Genomic DNA, 25,856 nt, shown 5'->3' with positions numbered 1-25,856 from the left:
CGTCACACACATATTCTGAACAGAATGAATATTAAAAATTTGTTTTGTAATCTGTGGTGGCATGTCGTGCAAATCAAATGTAAGTTGTATGTTTGTGTCAAGGGCATTTTTCGATGTGAGTAAATGGATATTTTTAACCACAAATACGTGTGAATTTTGTTGTATAAATGTATGTAGTCAAATATGTGCCTGTTTTAAAAACAATGTAGCTGCTGTCAAGCGATCCAAGTAAAAATAATCGTGCTTAGCAAGCAGGCTCGGAGCATTAGATAGAGGGGGAAAACCGGGTAGTGTTATTAAATGCCGTTTATATTTCAATTTTATTATCTTAGGATTGTCAACTTTCGACTTAGATAATTTAAATTGAAGTATTTTACAAAATTTTGTAGATTTCTAGAGGAATATGATGCTGAATGTGTCACTGAAAAATGATATTTTCGAAGGTGTTTGTTTATGGGGCCTCCCCGATGGCGCAGTGGTAGTGTCGTCGCCTTGTAATCAAGGGGCCCCGGTGGAGGCCCTAGTGGTTCGGAACCCACTTTAAACTGTAGGTCCAGTCCCAATTAGCCTTAATGTGCATAAAGTGGACTTAAAAAAAAAAAACACCAACCAACTAAATCGAAAGTGTTTGCAGTTTCATATGATCCACCACGTAAAACAGCTTTTTGTATACTCATAGCATAGTTTTACTGTTTCCGATGCTTGTAAAGGAACGGCTACACATAAAATATCATTACAAAACTTTAAGGAAAAAGATATATCAATGATGAAAATGGGATGATCTCTCCTTCATTGTAGAGATTTTAATATTTTTAAGTATGATGAAATTTTCAAGTTCTGGGTAACGATTCCGATTGTTTTATGATTTTTTTTTAAATTCTCCTAGCAGGAAGACTAATTTTCGTAGAATTTTGGCAATCATTGTCACAGGAAATTTGAACCTTCATGAAAATAATGAGCACTGTTTGGATTTCTAAAAAAAGTTATGTAGGTACCTGTATCCTATCTGCTGAACACGTTATTCGTTCATTGACGTTCATTTCGTCACTTTTTACATTGGTACTTACCTATTGTGCATTGGGAAACATTTTCTTAGGTGTTACTTTGCTTTTGTCACGAAAATAACTTCAATTTCTGACATTAACAGTTAATATTGTTCTTGGGGTTTTTCGCTTCCGTAACACCATATGGTCACACACTTGGTTGCGCAGCTTGACTTGCATATTGTATGCGCAGTGTTTCCAACGTTACTAACAGAAAATACCCAGACACCATTCACGCATAGCCCCAAAATTCATTCCTGCATAGCCCCCCAAACTATTTATGCTAAGGCTAGGTTTGGTTAGGTTAGGAATACATAGTTAAAAAAAAGGGACGTCTTTTTATTGTAAAACAATGGGGTGGTTGGAAACAGTGACAGGAGATTACGTCATGAAACATGTGCAACATCCGGTTCATTTAGAGAAAGCAAATGGAAGCAATGCCTATTGGGCATCAGAGAGATATTTCTCTTCAAAAATACATGAATTCCCTGTCAAACAGATTCAACGATGAAAGAAAACACCTCTACGAACCTTCAAAATGCTACAGAAACTCATTTCGGTAAGTAGTTTCTTCTGTAAAAATGAAGAAATCCGTTCGGCATATAGGATACTGTTACCGTTATTTATGTTTAAAAAACAACAAAAATTACCCTACGCAAGCATACGAGCTTCCGATGGACAATGTATTTTCCATTCAGAAGTGACTGTAAGATCGTAGAGTAGTTGGAGTTTATGTAGAAGTAAATCGGAACCTAAGTAGAATGCATTTAGGAACTTTATTTTAATGCTAAGTGAACCAAACGTGACCTGCCTAACCTAACCACAAAAGCATATTTTGAGCATCTTAAGTACTCGGTAAAACTCCGCAGTATGTGTTAACAGAAGTAAAACGAAAACGAACCAAGTTAAAATTGCATTCATAGCATGATGAAATCGTAATAAAACAAAAGGAACTCGGGCCAAGTTCTGTGTTGGTTGCCCCGTTAATCAATTTTAAAATAGAGGTTTCTTTGCGTAATTTTTACTGGGAGGGGTGAGGGTGGAGCACCCTTATTTCTCCTTCAATTGGAGCTCTCGCACTGTCACTGTGTCTCACTCTCACTCAATGCAGAAAAATTGCTAATGTAGCAATAATGGAAGATGTTGTTTTCCATTATTTAATTCACTGGTCTTCCACCCTCTTCCTTCATGCGACCTCCGGGCTTTAACCCTTCATAGATCTCACCTGGTAAAGTAACACAATCTGCTATGCTGTGGATGCTGTTGCTGATGCACTCGCATCACACTCCAACAGGTGTTACGATTAATGGTATGAATTGCTAATTTTCTTTTTTAAAAAAAACAAAATAACATACAGCACTGCTTCATTATGCTTATTTCTTGTATTGCAGCATCTAATCTCATTTCAGAATCTGCCAGTGTTCTTTGCAACAATTACCTGTGCCGATATTTTGTTTCATGAGAAGAGACTATAGTAAATGAATGTGTACTGGACAGCTTAAACCATGTGATTTTTTTAAAGTTACCACTGCCTCTGTGGGCATACCTTGAACAATACGGCCCTCATTTGCTTATTGAATATGAAAATGGCCCACTACGGGAAAACATTGCAGACTATTGATTTAACTAATAAGTAAATATATTGTCTATAGGTCAAAAGGTATAACTACCTGTTTTCTGCCAGAAGAGGAGACAACGGTATGGGCCTGCATCAACAAAAACCAACTGTGTTGTTCAAACAGCCACTGCTGTTGCCAAGCTTGCCGCACCTCTGTTGAAAGGGACAATGTCATCTGCATGTTATACAGAAGGCTGTTCAGTGTATGTTTGACCAAACACTATTCTTTCCCCCCACGTGCAGAATGAACTCGCCGGACCTTGGTCAGTGTAGTGTGTGAGCTGTGAGAGAGTGGTTGTGTTTTCTTGCTGGGCCAAAAATTCTTCCCAAAGTGAACCAAAGGTGGCAGTACGTCGCTACATTGGATGAGGCGTGGGTGTACCTTTACTTTACTGCTGCAAACCAAGAGCCATCATGTACAGAGACAAAGGCGTGAAGTGCTTCACAAAATGGGTCCGAGCATGCAAAGAGGCTTTCCCGAAAGGGTTCATGGTGGTTGCCGGCTACTGTCATCGAGGCAAACTGAAGATTCGCAGGGTGAAGAAGAACTGCAAAATCAGCTCGCAGTACTACCAGGAGGAAATCCGGAGGCTGATCTACGAGCATGAGCTACCAGAAATGTACGGAAACGAGATCAACATGGTCCGCATCCATCAAGACAAAGCTTCATCACACACCTCAAGATTGTCCCTCGCATTCTACCAGGATATGAAGGAGCCTACTGGAATACAGGCCATACCTTTCAACGATATACCTGTGAAGTCTCCAGATGCAAGTCCAATGGACTTTTGTGGATTTGGACTGCTTAAAAAGGGTTTGGGCAAAAGACGTGTCACAACTGTGAATGGACTCTGGAAAGCTATGCAAGAGGAATGGAACAAGATCCCCCTCGTAGTTCTCCAACGGAGCCTTCTGCAATGGAAACTACGTTGCCGGGCCATTGTTTGGAACCAGGGGAGACACATCAAGCATTGTCACACCTGGCACCACTGATTTTCGTAACTATTTGGAAAGTACAATTTGGTCACACATACACTGAACAGCCGCTGTAACTTTTAGAGCCTGGCAGTTTAGCGTGAATGAAAATGTAACTAAATTATCTGTGAGTTGTGTAGTGTAGACTTGCCAAATTCAAAATCTTGCCATTGTTTCTTCTTACAGCGAACCAAGGGTTCATGAGTGAGGAATAAGTTGTGTATATACCAACTTAATAAAAGATGGAAGCAGTTATCAAGAAAGCACTTAACACAAGTGTACTGAAACGTACTGGAAGAGGCGGTGGTGGATGCATAAATGAAGGAGAGGCTTATTTGACAGATACAGGAACAGTTTTTGTGAAACACAATAGCAAATCGCAGGTAAAGTCCACCTTTTTGCTTTTAACATGACTGATACAATAGTTCATACCTTATCTCTCTCCATGTAGATCTACTTTGCTGTGCTGAAGGGACTTAGTTGTATATACAGAATTCATTCTCATCATTGTTGTTCATTGTTCAACTGAGGATCCTATGGTAGTGCCTCTTTCTTAACATAGTACACTTAAGAATTGCTTCAAGCTCCAGCTCGTAGACCTACAGCCAGTATAATTCTATTTGGGATTTGTGTCTTGTCTATCTACATGTTTGGCATTTCACAGCCTCAGCTTTTATAAATGGTGTAGTGATTTGAGTGCAATATGTGTTTGGTTTTATTCGTGATAAGAACATAAGGTTTTATCTGTGGTATAGTGACACTACTTCTTCCATGTGTTCTTAAGAGTCGGCTAGACCTTTGGCCAATGCTAGGGCAGCATTTTTGTAAGTTTCCTCTTCTTGCAAAAAAACACTATGATATTCCAAATTCTGAAAAATTACATATCCTTAGAATTATTTCTAGAGCAGTCATGTGGTTCGCTTTCGCTGTTGTTGTCAATAGTTCCGTGGCTACGTAATCCAATTAAACTTATTGTAAATATCTAAACAGTAGTGAAAGAAAACTACATGAAGATTCACATGAATGCTCTATAAGGAATTCTAATTCAATGTAGCATAAGTCTTACTCTCACCCCTCCCTCTGTTTTTTATATTTTTTTATTTATTTTCTGACAACTTGTTTGACAGATGACAAGAGAGTTTGGCGTAACATGTGACAAAATGTTAAACCTTGTGCAAGGCGTAGATGCATAAGCACGAAGGAAAGATTTTAAAAGGGGTTGAACTGCTGAAAAAGCATTTTGAATGCCATCATGGAACATATTATGGATCAAAATTATTATATTAACCTATTTTTGAAATATATATAATTATATTTTTCCCCATCATCTATTTTGTAAGTTCATCATTCGTCCTCATCATCACAATTCAAGCAGTGGAAAGGTGATGTAAAATAGCCAAAATGGAAAGAATTAAATATTTTATACTGTTTAACATTTGAACAATATGCATGGTTTGTATGAGTCCCCACACCAATGGAGAATAAACTTCCATGTAACACCTTTTAGAGTGAGGAACAGAACACCTTTCCACATGCCATTGTCAAGGTTAAATATACACAAAAACTCACCAACAATAAGAGTTCAGGAATCGTTTAATGAATTATCCTTAGTGAATGATTTGGATATATTTTTTGATTCATGTTATTCTATCAGGTGCAAAATTTTGTAAAACATTATATTTTATTGGATTTGTCTGTAAAGGTGTTTTAACTGTAATTGTATGTTGTCACACTATCATAAATCTTAACATTATTTTATGTATTAACATTAACATTTGTGTATATTGTTAAAATTATCTTTTTGTACTTTATGTTCAGTGATGGACTAATAAAGAAATTATATGAAATCCCTCCCAAGAGGTTAATTGTAGATATTAACACACACATCTTGATACGTATGCCTACTTTTAATTTTCATTGCAGTCTCGCCTTATGTTTGATGGAGAGTATGAAAGCCTGAGAGTTGTGTATGCAACTGACACTGTCAGAGTCCCCCAACCCATCCAGGTGCTCGATAATCCCAAAGGAGGGGCCATGCTCATCATGGAGTACTTGGACATGAAAGCGTTGAACAAACATTCAAGAAAACTTGGCGGAGATTTGGCAAGGTACATTTTCCATTATCAGATTGCTAGGAAAAGAAGAAACCATTACCACGAGATTTTTGGGGGGATTCTCAAATAATTTAGTTAATTTCAAATTGTCAAGCAATAGTGATAATCTGAATTCTGGATATCAAAAAATCACAAAAGTTCTTAGCCAGTCCTGGTGGCAGAGTGGTTAGCACATGGTGCTACGATGCAGGGGTCCCCCGGTTCTAATCCCGGCCTGGGCATGGTTGTTCGTGAGTGACCATTCGTCAATTTCATCACACCATCACTCATCCCCATCTTCACAAATTAGCCAAAAGTGGCACAAGAAGCGAAGTGAAATAAAGCAATTCAATCAATCACAAACGTTCTGCATATTGATGGATAATCCATGCATACAGATATTCCCAGCATTCCAGGAAAGAAATATTTGGTATCCAGATTTTTTCTGGATTTGGCAACCCGTCAGTAGTTGATGAATAATTATAAATAATTATTCACCAACTCTGTAAGATGTGTAGTGTAAAATGTTAAATTTTATTAGAATTATTTTCCTGTAGTTTACGGTTATTACAAGCATAAGAAAACAGTTTTTCTTTGTGACGTTTCAGGAGAACACACGCTCCTTTCATCAGACATTTATTTTCATTTTGACTAAAGATACAGTTATAACAATGGTTAGTAATTTTTTAAACAAAAAGAATCCGTTATATAATGGATGTTGTCAATGTTACAGTGTTGTAATATAGCAACTTAACTGTGAAAAGAAGCAGTCTGTTTTTTTTTGTGAATCCCAAATATCATCAGGTAATTCAAATTCATCATTGTTTTCACAAAGTCTCTTGATGTTTTCTGTTACATTAAATTTTTAAGATGGTGGCTTACTCCATTTGTGAAAAAGAAAACTCCATACTGGATCTATGTTACCATTTTCATTATTTAATTTATTCCAGTGTTCTTCTGCAATGAACGAAGCTTCCCAGACATTCAACTCAGGATGGAAAAAAAATAGAATTAGTTTCAATTATTAGGAAATTTCACATGTGATAACCTGGAGTTATATTTTACCTTGCAGGCTGCACATGCATAATGCAGAACTGAAGAAAAAGCAATCTGCAGATGAAGGCAAGGTGAACAAATCTTCAGATGATGATGAAGAACGAATAAAGTATGTGGATAAATTTGGCTTCCATACAACCACATGTTGTGGATATCTTCCTATGGACAACACATGGTGTGACGATTGGGTGGTAAGTGTTCTTGTTTTTGTACATATTCTAGTAAAATCCACCACTCACTGTCAAGGTGGCTGACCTCCAGGTGCCCTGGGGAGGGTGATAGTGGCGAAAGCCTCTCCCAACTGCCTGGTTTTTGCCTATATTAACATTCTTAATATTTTGATGACTTAAATGTTCTGTCTTTCATTACAAAGTTTAACAGGATCGAGAATAAAAGTTTAATTTATGCCTCGTTTACGCTTACGGTAGGCTAATGTTAACTAGACCTGCAGTTTAAAGTCGATCCACTGTGGGATATGCCTCAATGGATGATTGAACTTGAGACCCCTTGAGAGAATAACATTTGTTCATTTACTTTACTCCTCGTTTCTGATCATTCAGTTTACTGTGCTAATGGGAGGAATTATGATAATGATATATAATAATAACAATTTATTGGACCCTCTCAGATGGTGTAAAGTCATCACCTTGTAATCAATGGGTCCTGGGTCCAATAGCCGGTGGAGTCACATATTGATTTGGGTTCCACTTTAAACTGCAAGTCCATTTCCGATTAGCATATCTGTGCAAAACTCAAACTCAATACCCATCTCTTCCACCCTTGGACCCCTATTTCTGAAACAAAATACTCTGATCTATTCAGAATTTTCAGAGAATTTAAAATTTATTATTAGTATCATTATTAATCACTAATTTAGTTTTTTTTTTCAGACCTTTCTCACAAGACAGAGGTTGGATCATCAGATGAATCTTATTGAAAAAAATGTAAGTATTTTTTTTTTTACAGAATATACTATCTATTTATATTGATAAAGTGAAGTAGAATCTAATGTTTAAAATGTGTTTGTTATATCTCAGTATTCAACTAAACTATGGTGCAAAAGGCCAAGGGAAGTTCAGACCAAAGCAACATTCCATATCCCACTTAGAAACAGTGTACTGTCAATAATTAATTCATCATCGAAAGAACATTGGCAGCAAAAACTTAAGGCCCGTTCCGAAAGTCGCACGAGTTACGGTAACTGGCCATCCCATAAGTGCTCTCGTGCATTTTGTGAGGTTTATTATGCTGTCCCAAAAGTCGCTTTTCATGTGTTTCGTGCAAGAACGAGATTCACCAAACACACGGACCAGGAGGCTGGTTTGTTTGGTGAGAATTGTCTGCTGCCTGTAGACAACGCGCGTGCATGATGGCTTCAAACTGCAAGTTCGGAAAATATATTGTAATTTCAACAGAATGCGGTATGAAGCAACATGGGCAAGATGAGTGTGCCTTAACTGTTCTTACAATGTGATTAAAATGAGTAACATTGCTTGCAGCAGAGTTTATTTCTGCCAGAAGGACATGCCTTCCGCTTGACACCATACGGAAACTTTCTCTAAACAAAACACTGCACCTGCACTTTCGTCTAGAACGTCCCATAAGTCTGTAAAATAACAGGTTTCACCAGATTCACGAGCTCAGTTATCTTCGTTGAATTTGTTTGTTTCCTTAAGACTTTCAGAACGCACCCATAGACAGAAAGAAAAGACAAAACTACTGGGAGTAGAAACAACAACAGAAATGTCATCGAACATCGACCACAATACATAAACTCCCTTGTCCAAGGGTTTTTCCCTAGACACACTGTTGGTTGTGAGTCATTAATAAGGGTGGTCAAAATATTAAGGGGGTAAGGTACATTTTTGCATAAGGTGCACATTTATTTCAGTTCTGGCAAAATGCTTGCATTGGGAAAAAAAAGAGATTGGTGAGTTCTAAGTAATGAAATTTTTCTCATGTTGCAGTTGTAGGTGTATATTTAAGTCAATTATTAAGTTACATAAAGCATATTAAAAATATCATTAATACATATGTTTAGGCTCCGATGTATTTCATACAGAAAATTAAAATGCTACAGTTTAACATATTCACTAACTGGAGCAATGTTTTGACATTTTTTGTAATAAACAATTCTTCAATCTTTCTCTTTCCATTCATGTGATTTGTGCATTTTATGTGACATGTTCCTAGACTAAATAAAGAAAGTAATATTTCCACAAGCATCTTTGTTAAATTCTAGCTTCAATCTGACACCAGGCATGGTCTCTCTACTTGTAATTCTGTGGCCCTGTAATCAAGGTATCCCAGGTTCGATCCCCAGTGGAGGCAAATAGTGGTTTTGATCCCACTTTAAACTGTATGTCCAGTCCTGCACAAAATGGGCTTAAAACAAAGAGAGATAGGTACCATACACAAGGCTGCATAGATCATCTTCTTGTTTAGTCTGCTTCCTTCATCCTTAAAAGAGAAACTCCAGTGGAAGATATTACCAATAGGACTATATATATATATATATAAAAAAAAAAAACATTTGTTTGTCACCGATTGTCATCCAGATTGTCAACATTTTTCCATTGTCATTTCAGTATGGAGACAGGCAGGCGATGGAGTTGTGGAAACAGCTTCAGCCGAAAATCCCTTCCTTCTTCAAAGACATCGAGATAGTTCCATCACTCCTGCATGGGGACCTGTGGGGAGGGAACATCGCGGAAGTAAACGAGGGCCCAGGTAAGCCAAATAACGTAAACTTTCAAAAAGTGCATCTCCAGCCAGTGGAATTTTAAGATCCATCTGGTCCCGGGTTAGAAATTTCTTCAAAGAATCACGATGCGATGTGGACAGAACTAGCTGTGGCATACCGTCAGTAGAATAGAATCTGCCCTTACATCCTGTTATTCCTTCTTCACCTTTTTCTTAAAAATACGACTTTCACCAAAATTCTCTCTGCTTGTAACCTGAGTATATTTATTTTGGAACACCTACGACATAACCTCCAACAGTCATCTTGTACATGGCATAGTTTCTTGGTTCAACAGTAATTTACAACATTATGGTTTGCTGAAATAAATAAAATGCTAATTTTAGGATTGAGCTGATGCCTTTAATCTTATCAATTCCCAATTATCAATTTTCAATCAATACATGGAATTTTTAAAGTGGTTCTGAATATTTATAAATTTTAAAATACATTTTTTAATTGCAACTATACCACATCAATCTAGGCAAGTTTTGCTTTAAAATATTCACTTAATGTGAGGTAATTAGTCATAAAATCCATCCATCCCTACATTACTGTTGCCAAAGTAATGAAAATTATGCATTGTGAAAGTGAGTGTTAGGGGTTAGGCGTAGAGCTGACAACTCTGCACTGTAAAAAGACATGTCAAGAAACAGCAATATAAGGCCATGGATGTTCCCAAGGTAAAATATTCTGGAAATTTTGCCTGTAGTATTATATGGGTGTGAAACTTGGTCCCTTACATTGAAAGAGGAACACAAATTGAGAGTATTTGAAAATAAGATCCTTAGGAAAATATTTGGACCTAAAAGGGATGAGGAGACAGGTGAGTGGAGAAGGTTACATAATTTAGAACTACATAATTTTATTCATGCCCAGATGATATTAGAATAATTAAATCAAGAAGACTTAGATGGGCAGGCCATGTGTCACGAATGGGAGAGGAAAGAGGAGTTTACAGGGTTCTTGTTGGGAAACCTGATGGTAAGAGACCTATAGGAAGACGAAGATGGAGGCACAACGTTGAGATGGACCTAAAGGAAATCGGTAGAGATGGAAAAGAGTATATAGATCTTGCTCAAGTATGACGGTTATTGTCATATGGCATCATAAGGTTAAAAGAATGTAATGAATGTTGAGAACATTTAGATAATCTACGCACGTCCATAAACCTGTACAATACGAATTTCAGAGAATTCACGATAGATGGAGCGTAACTGCGGTAACGTATACTTATAATCACGTCAATTCCAGAAAATAACGCCAGATGGCACCATTTGAAAGTTATTATAAATTGTAAAATTCTTAAATCACATTTTACGTGAATGTTATATTGTTAAATTCAAAGTCATTGTTATATAAGGGCCTTTGTAACAAATTTTGATCTATTGTTGTTGAAGATCCCTTTGTCATAAAATTTACCACCAAAAAGTTTGCTGTCGCTTATGCACAAGGACATTTTGATGTGACGGCGGCTGCACGCAAGGACAATTTGCGGTGATGGCGATAACCTATAAAACTTACAGCGTGATATTCTCCATGCTATCGCATAAATAAAGATAGAAAGTTTGTTCAAACATTTATTGCAAAAATATCTTTGACACATACATCTGCAAGTATTGTGATATTATATAAATATGTAAATTGACAAGTTATCTGAGTTAATTGTGTTGTACACAAAAAGACGGTGGTAAGGAGTAGAAGAAGAGGAAGAAAAGCGGGAGTGAACTGGAAAAAATGGAGCGAAAGGAGCATTGTGGTGAAGAGAGGAAATAAAATATTTCCGTGAATTTTCGGTGGTCACACATTTGCGGGACAAGAAGTGAGTTTTGTTTCCATACCGGTAATGGACGAGGAATGTCTGCAGGCAATGGAGAACGATGATGCGTAAGTTATATGATGAAAATATCATACCCAAACAGTCCGCAGAGGGACAGTGGCGTGGCATCTTTTCCCGGCTTCACAAGGTTCCAAACATTTCTGCATGAGCTCATGTCGTCGCAAAATAGGTAGATCTATCAAATTAACATTGTATGAAAATGCGTGCATTCGTGTGAAGCGTGTGTCGCAGGATTATTTACACAAAAATCGTGTGGAACCTCATGGTGGATATTAACTGACAGGTGACGCTTTCATTATTTGGTTCAAGTACACTTTCATAAAGAAACAAGAATCTTATATATTTCTATATATAATAGTTGAACTTTGTACAGTATGTTACTCATTGTTAATACATTAAAAACCATAAATGGTTAAGGAATTATGGTAATTTAAATTTTATTTCGGGGTAGTTGATCCTCCCGGCAAATTTCCTCCCACCTGCGCTTTCAGGTGCTGCGAGTGTGACCTGCAAAATAAGGTGATAACAGTGAGAACTCAGGTTTGAAAGGAAATTGTAGCGGATGTCGCATAGAGATGTCAGGTGGATTGTTTAAGCCTACGGGGTGCCGTCTTGGTTAACTTAGGGAAAATACTGATTATAACACCATTAAGCCTTGTTTCCATGATTATCAAAAACTAAATATGCTGACCAAGGCAGTAATTTATTTTATTAAAAACATAAACTAAACGTAACGTTTCAACCTTCTAGCAAGGTCTTCTTCAGACTCTGTATCAAGTACAAAAGCAACAAGATACAAAAACAGGGTATTATATATACACAAACATTACTCCCTCCAGACTATTTAGCAAGTTGTTTGGAACTTTCTAGAAGTTGATCTTTCTTTATACGTAGGTTCGGATATCACTTGTCTATGCGCACGTACACAATGCGCACTATGGGTATGTCCTGGTTTTCATGGTTGTTAATTTCCGCTCGGTAATCTTGGGGTGTGACAACCACTATTCGGACACTCCCCATGCTTCCTGTGCCTCAGGGGACATGGTGGATAGTTCCCAACATCTTGCTTGCGATGTATCGCTCTTCACCCCTAAGCCTGTGTGTTTTGGGATGGTGGCACACTTGTGATGGGGTCACCGCACACTATCACTTGCCCCATTACTTACACAATTTGGCTGTGTTGGTGGTGAATTCCCATGTTTGGCTTTGGCTGTACCTTGGTTGTGTCGACATTTACCTTTGGCCTACTCAAACATGGTGGTAGTGGAGATGTTTACTAATTTTGTTTTGGCATTTTTTAGCTCTGAGATATATTTCTTACCATACCCTAAAATAGGACAACATAAATGTGAAATGCTCTAAATATAGGATATATTAGAACATTGGAAGTATAAAAAATGCACAAAAATGAAATATAGGTCCCATATACTATTTACAACTGTTGTTCTGTATTCAGACAGAGCTGAACCCCATCCACAACTTTGCTTAGCATTTTTGAGGCACTTTGGATGCTAAATCAGGATGTAATAGTTTGAGCTTGTCGATGTACAGGTTGTATACTTTGGGACTACATCTCCATAGCTTCATGTTATTTACATGTTGATTACTTATATTTCTACCATTGACACAATGTATAACATTAAAAATATTACATGTTACTTGACTAATACAAATTATTAATGGGTACTACACTGTTACAATTATCCTTAACCAGTTCCTTTTCTATAGACACACTGTCGTCCCTGTTACAGAATGGAACATTTATTAATCTAGGGGGATTTACTTTACCCTCGCCACCATTACTTCCTACGAGAGCACCGTTGGCTAGTTTCCCGTGGGTGGAGTGTATGGCATTATGGCATCTACATCCTCCCATTGTTGAGGTGACTGACGTTTGTTGGTCTCTGGCTGTTGCTGGGTAAACCACCGTACCTCATCTAACGCCTTGAGAATCACGTCCATGCCCCTGGGACTGAGGTGAACCAGGGCAGGCCTTTTGTAACTGCCATACCCCATGGTTTCCTCAAATAAGGACATATTTAATTCTTGACCCTGGTGAGTAAACTTGGAAGAAACATCAAGCACTCTTATATTACCTTTGTTCTCTCTTTGTAATTTTACCTAGGAGAGAATCATACCCTGCCCAGAACTTAGCTCTATTTTCCTTAGCTAGTCTGGGAATTGGTGGAGGTGTCAGAATGATTATCTTCTTGGCACCTTTCCTCTTAAGAACCCCTACTATGCACTCGAGGTTCCGCAGCACTCGGTCGCTGTCTTCCCCTCGGAGCATGTCATTTGTTGCAATCATCAACACTACTTTATCGTGCACACTTTTAGTACGACGGAGTTCACTGAGCAGCTGGCTAGAGGATTGTCCCGACTTACATAGCCCTACATGGTATCTACCGTCATAGTCCCTTTGGACTGGGTAACCAAACTTGTTTTGAGCTAGCCTAGACAACATTGAATCTCCAATGGCTTGATGAGCCTTAATGATTGGATGATGATTACACTGGGTTGAACATGGTGGGCTTAATCTAGGTTCGGCATCGTCCCTCCCCACTTCAGGACGTTGCCTATCTAGTTTCCCTGACTGTGGCTTTCGGAATGCACCTCAGCTATATGCTCTGTGGACCCGAGAGGTCTTAACGAACTCCTACCCTGGGGTTCTATACCCTTTCTTGGAACTGTTTCTTAAAGTTCACATACGATCGGAACTTGTGTTCGTTCCTTTCGAACCACTGGCGTGCCTCGTCCCGCAGACCATACGACACTATTTTAAGGGCATCTTCTAGATCTATTTCTAGAAGATCAAGATCCCTCTCAAATTCTTGTAAGAAATCAGAGGCCAGATTATTTCCCTGACCGCTAAACGTGGGCAGTTGTTTTAGGTCTGAGAACCTAACCCTGGGTGCACTTTTACCCCTTCTTCGGTTTTTCCTTTTCCGTTGGCTTCGGAATTCTGTGTCCGAACCTCCGGATGAGGATTCCGAGAAGTTATGTGAAACATGGTACCTTTGGGGGGAGGAATACCCACTACTATGATCTGACATTGGACCTCTGCTAGTGACTTCGGGAACCTTGTGCAAGTGGTTGGTGGCTCCGACGGCAGACTCTTTACTTGGGTGAGGACTTGGCTTGGTGCATGGGTTTACCGGAGCAGGTGATTTAGTAATGTACCTCTCCAACCCCTCTAGGCACGCCAAAATTTTCGTGAGGGCTGCACTATCTTTAGCCTGTTCGGTTGCCTGATCCTCCTCACTATTGTCTGATAGCGGAAGGGCAGGCTGCGGAACACTGTGACCCTCGGAGATGCTATTGTGCGAACTAGGTTCTTCAACCATACAGTTCTGCATCTCCCTCCTCAATCGGTCAAGAATTCTATCTTCTATGGCGATGGCACTATCACTGCGGGCAATTTCCCTGCAAGTGTTCTGCAGGGCATCTAACCTGCCTAGGAGTTGTGCTACGGTGGTCTGGTTGTCTGTGCTTTACACACGCTATTTCACTCTTTATCGCCACATCCCGACACATGGACAAATTTGTGGTACACCACACTAAAAAATTACTATTATGTGCTTCCTTGGTGTAACAAAGGCTTTGGCGGGTGATAAATGAATTTTCCTGGCTTTTCTTGGATGGATGGCTAAGAACAACTTGGATATTCTTTGATATCCTATGGATGCTTCTATGGCGTCAGTTCTGCCGACCATGTGGTCTGGATTTCCACATGGGATGAGGGACACAAAACTCGCTATTTTGCTGAATTTTCACTGGGATCCTTAAATGCACTTGTGGACACAATATCCCACTTGGTCACACACACTTAGGCCTGTGTTTACTGTAACAGGACCTTAGATCCCTTTTCCCTTTATGTATCCTTTGTTGCTGGCACAGGTGGCCATTCACACACTGGATTATACCAGCAACTTCCAAGCTGACCTGCTCTCAGGTGGGTCTGTAATACAAGTGAGCTTGACTAGCAAACTCAGAACACAATAGGCCATCTGAAAGTCTCCTCTGTTACGTCACAGCCTTGACGGCTTCTCATTGGCCAGCTGGAGTCCTTTGAGATCTTTCCTTGTCTTTGGGAGAATTGCCACTTTCTCCCACCAGATGGCAGAGTTATCAATTGCTTAAAAAGTATAAACAAAAGTGTTTTTTCCAGCTTTTCTGGCTTAATTATGCCAGATAATTGCAAATGAGTTTACTTTTAATAAATTAGGCATTATTTTACCTATGGGTGAGTGTTATCTCTGATTTTCAGTAAAGAATAAAAGATTTAGTAAACATGTGATTTGGAGCACATGGTTTTTGTTCTCCAAAATGGCTACTGTTAGCCTAACAATGGTTGGTTCTTTATAAATAAAGCATTTCTACCCCTCCCATGAGTGGCAACTGGTTGGTAAACATGACCCATGATTCTAATTGGGGGTGGGGGGTATAAGTTTCTGGGAAAATAGCTCTCACAAGCTTTCCCTGATGCCAACCTAATGGCCCTTGTACTTAGGTTGGCCTGTGGTTATTTGTGTGTGGGCATGTATGCCCAATGCTGATTGGTCATAACATTGACATCAAAATCGGCTCACCGCTAGTTAACATTCATTTTCAAGTGTATGGTTTACTTTTTATTTATTGTGTCAATAATTTTCATATTTAAAATACTATATAATATAATGAGAATCAACCTTAATTTGTTTATGGTAATCACCGAAGGAAAGAATATACTTGCAATACATACATGAAACATGTTATACAGGGTGATTTCGAACTTCCATTACAAACTTAGGGGGGTGAATCTAGAAGGAAAAACAAGCCGAAAGTGCCATGTGGCAAAATTACGAAAACGGCACCGTGTGGCTGCCAGAGCCGTGAGAAAATCGGTTCACACCTCTTTCAAAGAGCAATAACGTCTGAACCACGAAAGATACGAAGATCGGCTCTGGCGGAAGTGGAGGAAGTCGTATCCAAACAATATCAGGGCGTTGAAATTGCGGCGCTTTTCGTAATGCGCAAGGGGAATCCCCAAAGGAAATGGGGAATCCCCACTGCATGTGAGCGGAAAATCGCGCAAAATGGAGAAAGACGACGAGGGAACATGCTGTCACAGGACGGTCGAAAAGTGACACATGGAGGGAGTCCCCAGAGGAGCGCATGAAGTGCGACAAATGGAACATGCTTGGACAGTGACTGTCGCGCATCCCAGATGGTACGCAAAACGGAGTGATGGATGTACACGTGCATGCTACGTGGAACGCAACGTGCAATTACAATTGCGATATGAACCACTACGTGCCCCCTCCCACCGGGAATTCGTTGAACCCGGGACCTCGGGAGTACAAGGTCAGCTGAAGTCGGCTCTCTGAGGAGCAGCACCAAATATCCACGTGCCCCACGAATGCTGGGACACGTTCGTATTGTTCTGTACTACATTACTGCAGAGCGTGTAGAGGTATCCCATGCGAGTCCGACGTTAGTCATTAACGTTCTCACGTGAAGGACATGGAACGGGAGCGACCAACCCGTACTTACTGGCGTTCCTTCCCGTTCGTAGCCTCTGTGATGCATGAAGGTGTGCGCTGACGTCATACTAGGAGTCACTCGCTATCCCTGGTCGAAGTTGACCCTTGCGCCCTCTGGGTATTGCAAGACTGTATGGAGAGAGCGCTGGACGTGACACATTGGTTGAGTACGTACACACGACGTATCTTCTGGGAACATTACGACGTTGTGGGTGTGTGTGGACGTGAAAACTCCCACGATGGTGCAATACAGTTTCGAGGAGTATGCAGACATGATGCTCATTTACGGGGAAGCGAGATGCAATGGAAGGGCTGCCCGTGCGATGTACCAGGAACGTTTCCCGGAACGTGTGACGCCATCACACACCATATTCGAAAAAGTGAACCGTCGTCTTCGTGAATCTGGAACATTTGTTGTGAGTAGAGTGGACACAGGTGCCCCAAGGACGAGGCGCACGCCTGCGGTGGAGGAGGCAATTCTTCATGCTGTGCACGAAGACCCTGGTACGAGTACCCGAATCGTAGCGCGGGAAGTTGGTGTATCTCAGTCTGTAGTGTGGAATGTCCTTCATGATCAACAACTGCACCCATATCACCCCCAGAAGGTGCACGCCATGGGTCCCACTGATTTTGAACCACGTGTTCGCTTCTGCACATGGTTTGTGCGTCGTTGCGTGAATACGCCTCAGTTTCCACAGTTGGTGCTCTTCACGGATGAGGCGAAATTCACCAGAGAGGGTGTTTTTAATTCCCGCAACAGCCATGTGTGGGATGAAGAGAACCCATTCGCAACGAAAGCTCGTGGGTTCCAGCAGCGAATGGGCATCAACGTCTGGGCAGGAATACTGGCCGGTCGTTTAATTGGCCCATACGTACTTCCCACCAATCTCACAGGTCGTACTTATCTGATTTTTCTCCAAGAGACATTGCCCGAGATGTTGGAAAATGTGCCATTGGCCATTAGGCAAAACATGTGGTTCCAGCATGATGGGGCGCCACCCCACTTTGCACGGGACGTACGGGACCATCTGACCCACAGATATGACAGGCAATGGATAGGGCGTGCCGGGCCCGTGCCGTGGCCCCCACGATCTCCCGACTTAACGCCCCTGGACTTGTTTCTATGGGGGCGCACGAAGAGTCTCATTTATGAAACCCCCATCGAGTCTGAGCATGACCTGGTTGCTAGGATTGTGGCAGCAGCGGACTTTATTCGAGAGAATCCACTGGTCTTCAATCGTCTGTATGAGAACATTCTTCGAAGGTACAATGTGTGCATCGATGTTGGTGGTCGTCATATTGAGCCCCTGTTGTGAGTTTTCGTTCTGCACACGCCAAAGGATGTTTTCATACTGTCCTTCGCAGTGCTTACGTGCTGCATTCAGAGTTCATCGTCGTTCCTTCATACCATCGGTAATGAACAGAAACATCAAGCAGCAATGATTCAAGATTTAGCACAAGTTGCCTATTTTTCAGGACAAAGGGTCAATATCTGTGTTACTGATTTTTATCTGTTTGTGCTACTCTCTGTTTTCCTTCCGCCAAAGTGATACTGTACATTCCAATGTGAAACCCTTCATACGTACGTGCCAATTTCTTTCCTTTTTTTTTGTGGCTGTGCCTTTTAGGGAGGTGTCCCTGCATTCGTGGGGCACGTGGATATTTGGTGCTGCTCCTCAGAGAGCCGACTTCCGGCTGACCTTGTACTCCCGAGGTCCCGGGTTCAACGAATTCCCGGTGGGAGGGGGCACGTAGTGGTTCATATCGCAATTGTAATTGCACGTTGCGTTCCACGTAGCATGCACGTGTACATCCATCACTCCGTTTTGCGTACCATCTGGGATGCGCGACAGTCACTGTCCAAGCATGTTCCATTTGTCGCACTTCATGCGCTCCTCTGGGGACTCCCTCCATGTGTCACTTTTCGACCGTCCTGTGACAGCATGTTCCCTCGTCGTCTTTCTCCATTTTGCGCGATTTTCCGCTCACATGCAGTGGGGATTCCCCATTTCCTTTGGGGATTCCCCTTGCGCATTACGAAAAGCGCCGCAATTTCAACGCCCTGATATTGTTTGGATACGACTTCCTCCACTTCCGCCAGAGCCGATCTTCGTATCTTTCGTGGTTCAGACGTTATTGCTCTTTGAAAGAGGTGTGAACCGATTTTCTCACGGCTCTGGCAGCCACACGGTGCCGTTTTCGTAATTTTGCCACATGGCACTTTCGGCTTGTTTTTCCTTCTAGATTCACCCCCCTAAGTTTGTAATGGGAGTTCGAAATCACCCTGTATAATATCTCTTATATAAAATAAGGTAATGTATTTACTTCATGAAGTAATTATAACTGAGTTACTTTTAAAAGAGAAAGGAACTAAAATTGCTACATCCTTTTTTTGCTACATTAAAATGTCAATAACGACTTTATTCTTCAAAAATACCTATTCTGTAGTTGTATGTCTTTGCTTTGACTTTCAGTCATATTTGATCCAGCTTCATTCTACGGGCACCACGAATTTGAATTGGCAATAGCTGGAATGTTTGGTGGCTTCAACAAGACATTCTACGATTCATATCATTCCATTATTCCTAAAGCACCTGGCTTTGAAACTCGACAGAGGCTCTATCAGCTGTTCCATTACTTGAATCACTGGTAAGTTTCAGAAATGGAGAATTCTTCTTGCTCTGTGTAAATTTGATAAGCTTATCACACTGAGGATTGCATGAAGTTAATAATATTGTTCCACCAACAAACCAGTAGCTCTGAGCTTTTAAGCAGGGTGTTAGTGTTGAAGAAGGGGCTGCTGAACACAGAGTTTCCTTTGCCTTGGCAAATCTAGAACCGAGCATGTGCTGCATGGTATAGAATGCCAATGCCAAATTCATTACTATTAGGGAGAATTGACACCAAAGCGACAAGCGACATGGGACTCATCTCGATTGAGGTTGCTACTATGGTGTGAAATGTTGCTGCTGATTGGCTGTTTCCCAAGTGACACGTGTCACCTGTCGCTTTGCCCTTGGAAATAATGACACCTGGGCCAAAGATGTACTACTGTCTTATTAAAATGTTTTTTGTTCATTCAAATGCCACATATTTGTGCCTACATATTTTAAAAGAAAGATTAACAATACTGTGTCAAAGGGGACACCAGAGAGTATCAGGAAAGCTAAGGAGAGCAGGGTCCTTTAGTTTGCATATTTTCTGAAGCTTTCTTGGTATAATAGGTAAGATACTTTGCATTATTCAGTTCAATGTTTAGTAGATGATGTAGTTAAAAATACACAAATATTATATTGGTCTATTTTCTATTCAGTTTAAGCAATTGTTTGCCCATGTCAACTACTGATATATCAGAAACTGCAAGTATTGTAGACAGAATTTGGTGAATTGTATTGCTGGACCTAACAAACAAGCTGGTTAAACAAATTATCATGATCTGTCCAACTGGCAGGAAAGCATCATCATAATATTTCAACCCAGCACTATAAACAGACAAGCAAAAATAATATAATTTCTGCAAGATGTTTGATCATACAAGAATAATGTGTTTTGTTCTTTATCAACTCGATACTTCTGATTGTATCTAAAGATAACTGTTTGGCAGTTACGCGGAGATATGTAATTCACTCTGGTAAGTTCACTTTTAATTTTTCCTTGCAGGTTTTCTTTGCGGTCAATTTCACCACCTGAGCCACCAGACGAATGGCGAAATCGATCGCGAAGAAAATCATCAGAGTGAATTATCGATAGTTCTTGCTATGGGTAGTTTTGGAAAATTTTTGCACATGCAGAAAAAGTACCAAACAAAAATTAACTACTCTAGTTACCTAGGTGTTGAAGTGATTACAGTTGAACCTCGATTTTACGTTTTTCAGGGGACCAAGCGAGAAAAATTTAAAATGCAGGAAAATGTAAAATCGAGGAAAATTAAATTACTCCAAAACATGTTTGCTCAGAAACAAATATCTCTTCCAGGAATCACTTTGGAGCTGGTTACAAAGGGTCGAGCCTTGCAACAATGCGGAGTCTGTGTCAGTGAACTGCGAATAGATTGAAACACTATAGATAGGTGGTACTTCAAGATGTGTATTTTGAAAGTCGTGTCTGTGATTATGTGCATTTTTACACTCCCACAAAGATGAATTTGATAAGTGAAGTATGCTGAAATGGCTCCTGTACGCAATACCAATGTGAAGTAATGCATTAGATGCTCGAGCTGCATCACAATCAATAGAGAATCAGTGTCAAGTTTACCACTAACCAACTGCAAACTTTCTCTTCCAACTGGCCTGCAATAGGCTTTGTCTTCAAAAACAAATCTGCTTATTTACAAATACGAAATGTCTAGGTATAACACCCATGTGGCTATATATTGGTCGTTCTAGTATTTCAATGGCCTCTATTACTATTTATATTAGAACTAAAAAGGTTTCATGAACAGTTCAAGTATTTGAATCCAAAACTTAACACAAAAACTTAACACATTCATAACATTTTATATCCCATAGTACAAGCAATTTAAATATTATACTCAAAATATTACAATACAACAATATGAAACAAGGGTGGGAAGAATAATCAGAATTAACCCATTACCTACTTCACATCAATAATAATAGTAATAATGGTAATAATAATAATAATACTCAATTGTATGAAGGCTGAAACACTTGAAATATTGTGAAAACCAAGTACAGAAGAACTGGTGAAACGAAGAAAGTGTAACATATTTATGTTGATTTACAAATTAATAGAATGACCAATATATAGTATGCACAGATTAAAATGTTCCTTGCATATAAATATTACCATTTATGCATTTAATGAGCAATGTAGCTATGAAATTGGCCTTTATAGTCATCTAGAGGATATTGAAACATCACAGGTTATATCACAAATAGCAGATTGGTATATTTATCTACAAATTAACATACATGTAAAAAGTCAATGAAATTGTAATATTTTCTTGTCTAAAATCTTTTAAACATTTTATATTTACTGTCTACTGAAATAAGTTCATGGACAAAAATTATGTAAATGTTTCTTGAGTAGTTATTTTCCAAATATCTGATCTGTCAGAGGGGGAGGTCGGACTGTTGCTATACAATTGGTTATGTAGTAGTGTAATCAAAAATATCTTATTATAAACTAATAATGTATTAATGTTAGTATTATATTCTTGTAGATACTAATCTACGGGAATATCTGGCATGACTTTTTATTTTTCAGCCCATTAAACCAATCTCATAAAATTGTATAGCTTGTACTCGCCTGAATTGAGAAGTTCTTGTAGGTCAGAATTTTATCTTGTTATCCTTGGTGGTCTGTTGTCTGCTGGAAACTTTGTCAGCTATCATGCGAGTGCTTCCACACCACATACGTTGCTTCGAATACATGTTCTCGGGTTACCAGCCAGGTTAAATCGGCGTTAGCTTCCGTTTCGAGGGCATACAGTGCTCTCATCTTTATGGAATGATGATGACTGATTCCCTGATGAAGAGAGCAATGTATGCGCTCGAAATGTTGGAAGCTAATGCAGATTTAACTTGGCTGGTGACCCAAGAACACTTGTTTGAATCACATTGCCAGAAAAGCTACAATTCCTATATACTTTGCTCTCTATCAGCCAGTGATTGAGATCAGAATTTGAACACTTTGTTACCACATTCACAATGGAGGGGAGGGGAGGCAATGAACACAGAGGGAAGAGGTATTTCAGTTGGTGTAACAGTGCGATCATGAGATATTTTGCATCAGACATACGTTTGGCAACAACAGTTTGCATGCAACAGACTATTAATTGGGGGAACTGTAAGAGGATAAATTTTCTGGCCTACAAAATTTAGTTACAAATGTTAGATCTCTCTCTTAAAATGTAATTTTTCAAATTTGGAAAGCTGTAGTTTGATTTAAGTGGTCTAACATGAAAACATCTAACCAGATTTCCTGATTTTTACACACTCATTTTCCTTAGGTTATTCCAGTGCAATTAACTGCAATTTATACATACTTTATCACCTGTCATGCAAATAAACTTTTTGTTTATACTATAAGTAAATTAACAAACTATATACTATATATATATATATATAAAATTATCTATCATAAAGGCAAACCTTTGGTTTTACTATATCAAATTAACAACTATATATTTTATCATCTATCATAAAGATAAACTTTTTTGGTTTTACTATAATCAAATTAACAACTATATATTTTATCATGTATCATGCAGATAAGCTTTTTTGTTTCAAATTAATTAGCCATGTTAATTTCCAGGGGACAGGAGTGAAGTACACAGCTATAGTGTGTATAGGATAGACCCTCTTTACTAAAATCACGGGAAAACCTGTTTCTTTGTTCATCTTGATCATAAGCAACCATTATTTTCAATTAATCAAATGGTAGACTGTGATAATTGTGCACACATTTAATGATAGTACAAGCCTGTTGCACTAACTCCTGAATTACATTATGGCCACGTTACATGTACATGCTTTGTTCTTCATATTGCAACTTGTACACCAGGCTTTGTTTGATGGTCACCTGGCACCATTCAACTGCCAACAGAAGAACCCATTTTGGGTGACAGAACTTCCAGCTCGGAAAGCCATGTTGCTCTGAAGTTAGCTTCCTGTGCGAAAGCACACATTCTCCTGGACATTGCATGACAACCTTCGTCTCCCTCAACCTAGACGAAACCACAGCCATAAATCTTGGGATGTAGTATACCAACAAAGAAAGTTTAGGCCCAAGTTGCGAAGCCTGTCGCCACTTCCTCTCTTAACGTCTTCAGTCTTTCCATTAGCCGTTAGTGATAGTATACAGAAAAGACATGCTGTTTTAGCTAAACAGGTGAGAAGAGAGACCGGTACATGTAACATGACCATTATAGAAACAAGTTGGCTAGCACAGGAGTAGTTGATTAATATACTCTATTTTTTGTAATAAAATTATATGGAACTGCGTTTTACCCCACATTGTCTTGATTTTGATGCAAGTACAGTCAACTCTGCTTATAATGAACCCTTACAGATTCAGATCATTCGTTCAATAAAACAGAAAAGGCTTCCCTTAACCTGAGTAGTGCCAGAGGAAACAAAATACCTAAGGCAGTATTAGTTGTGTTATATCAAATCGTCACAGTATCAAACATATCTTTCATCACCTCTTAAATCACACCTCCACTTTGCCTACACTCGTAGGCTGCCCCCTTTTCATTGTAGTCACTGCATGCAGGAAACCTGTTTCTTCAAGTTAATATAAGAAGCTTCGTTTTGAAGTACTGTACTGTATCGAAATTTGTAATATTGTATTTTTATTTGAATTGGGACTAGTGATTAAGGTTCATTACAGCTGAATGTTTACTACAACAGAGTTGATTGTATTACTTTTAATAGCATCTACATTGTCTCTGGAAATATCATGAAAATAAAAAAAAAAATGTATGTTCTGAATATGGCATTTATTATTTTAATATTGTAAGACCCTCGTTGTGTCTTACGGTGTATTGAATATCCACTTTTTCAAGGGATTCTTATGCAATGGGCTAAAAAGTTTCAATTTACGAAAATTTTAACGGTGATTAATGTTTAATTATCTTTGAATCTGTGCTATTGAAAACCATGTATTAATAACTTGCTAAAAACACAAAATGCTGAAATGTAATACTAATTACAGTAGTACAGCCAATGGTAAATAGAATAGGCAAATTGTCTGTCACCATGTTCATTCATTCTGTTGGAATCAAGAATAAGCGGATAATAATTCAGTACAAGTACAATTGCATTCTCTAAAATACATAAAATGAAGAATAAAAAGGCAATGGACAATTTGCATACTGATATCTTTATGGCTGAATGTACAGTCAAGGGCAAAGATAATAGTAGGCAAACTGTCAATTTCTATTTTCATTCTGTTGATGTTAGGAAGATGTATTTTCTTCTCATCACTACATGGAAAGCAGATGGAATGAAAGTGGTGATGGAGAATTTGCATACTATTTAATTTTGCTATTGGGTGTACAAACCATGTAACTTACTGAAAGAGTTCCTCTCTGAAATTTTAATGAGTGCATGCTACTTGTTAGTGCTCGAAGTGGAAATCCCTAGATTAGGGGATGCTTGTATGGAATAACATGGAGACAATGCAGTAGACGAGGGAATAATTTTTGAAAATTTTCTTAACCTTGAAGGGGGGGAAGCATCCACCCACTTTGAGCAATACTACTTGTTTGTACATGTATCCAAGTTCAGACATTTTGGCAACTGTTGTAGAAGTCAAAATTGGAAGGCACTTGCACTACCCCCTCTCTTTGAGATGCCACTTGGAGTGATAACTAACACTAAATATTTAGAAATAGTTGGGACCTTTATTATTCAGTGGATACACTGGAATTACATACCCATCATAAATAATCATAATTCTCCTTATTTACTGCTTCTTATTCCAAAGGAAGAGAAATAATATATAAGTATATAAGGTATGTAATAAATTCTCATATTGATAATAATCCCAATAGTACTCCAGACCAGGGTTGGCTGGTTTAAACCATGTTTTTATAATTGATGATTAGGCACACACAGGAGATGTACTACGTAGAAATTTTCAGCGAACATCTCTACGCTGGGAGGAACCAGGCAACGTCGAAGTCTACTGTGTTCCAAATGCAACAGATCCCATTGTGGTAGCACTGGAAGAGACGATTCCACGCAGGTAAAACAGCGAGAGCGAAAAATCAGGCGAAGCCAGCCCGGCTCGGTAGCTCAGTGCAATGGCACGGTATGCCAGAGACCCAGGCTCTAGTCCTGTTCAAGCCTGCTTTTTTCGCTGAAAATTTCTACATGTTAGTATAGTTTAAACCAAGTATTTTTTTTTTAAAAAAAAAATAAACCATCTTTGGTTTTTTCAATTAAAGGTATTCCAAATAACAAATAGAAGTTTATTTATTATAGATTAGGCACACACAG

At 39.1% G+C, this 25,856-nt stretch overlaps 1 protein-coding gene across 3 annotated transcripts; it reads left to right on the top strand.

Annotated features, from left to right (window-relative positions):
- Positions 1 to 24,310, top strand: LOC145988522 (ketosamine-3-kinase-like). Of its 3 annotated transcripts, none has more exons than XM_083123415.1 (8): positions 1 to 79; positions 3,823 to 4,019; positions 5,560 to 5,744; positions 6,802 to 6,976; positions 7,676 to 7,729; positions 9,374 to 9,515; positions 19,362 to 19,536; positions 20,863 to 24,310. In XM_083123415.1, exons 2-8 carry the CDS (start codon positions 3,879 to 3,881, stop codon positions 20,924 to 20,926), a joined length of 936 nt encoding a protein of 311 aa, XP_082979541.1. In that variant the 5' UTR covers positions 1 to 79; positions 3,823 to 3,878; the 3' UTR covers positions 20,927 to 24,310. The 3 variants fall into 3 exon arrangements, with proteins under 3 accessions (XP_082979541.1, XP_082979540.1, XP_082979542.1); XM_083123414.1 differs by having other exon boundaries at positions 60 to 115; XM_083123416.1 differs by lacking the exon at positions 1 to 79 and adding an exon at positions 530 to 547.
- Positions 24,311 to 25,856: the final 1,546 nt, after the last annotated feature.

This window comes from Lepisma saccharinum, chromosome 6, assembly GCF_977018435.1.
Source record: "Lepisma saccharinum chromosome 6, izLepSacc3.1, whole genome shotgun sequence".
Taxonomy (NCBI): Eukaryota; Metazoa; Arthropoda; class Insecta; order Zygentoma; family Lepismatidae; genus Lepisma; species Lepisma saccharinum.
This window is presented reverse-complemented; position numbering and strand designations above follow the sequence as displayed.

What these genes read in the sequence shown, in the direction of transcription:
- LOC145988522 (XM_083123415.1), top strand. Translation starts at nt 3,879, where the DNA reads ATGGAAGCAGTTATCAAGAAAGCACTTAACACAAGTGTACTGAAACGT. An exon ending in CATGGTGTGACGATTGGGTG is followed by an intron (nt 6,977 to 7,675) that starts GTAAGTGTTCTT and finishes TTTTTTTTTCAG; the next exon opens with ACCTTTCTCACAAGACAGAG. An exon ending in GGAAGTAAACGAGGGCCCAG is followed by an intron (nt 9,516 to 19,361) that starts GTAAGCCAAATA and finishes TTTGACTTTCAG; the next exon opens with TCATATTTGATCCAGCTTCA.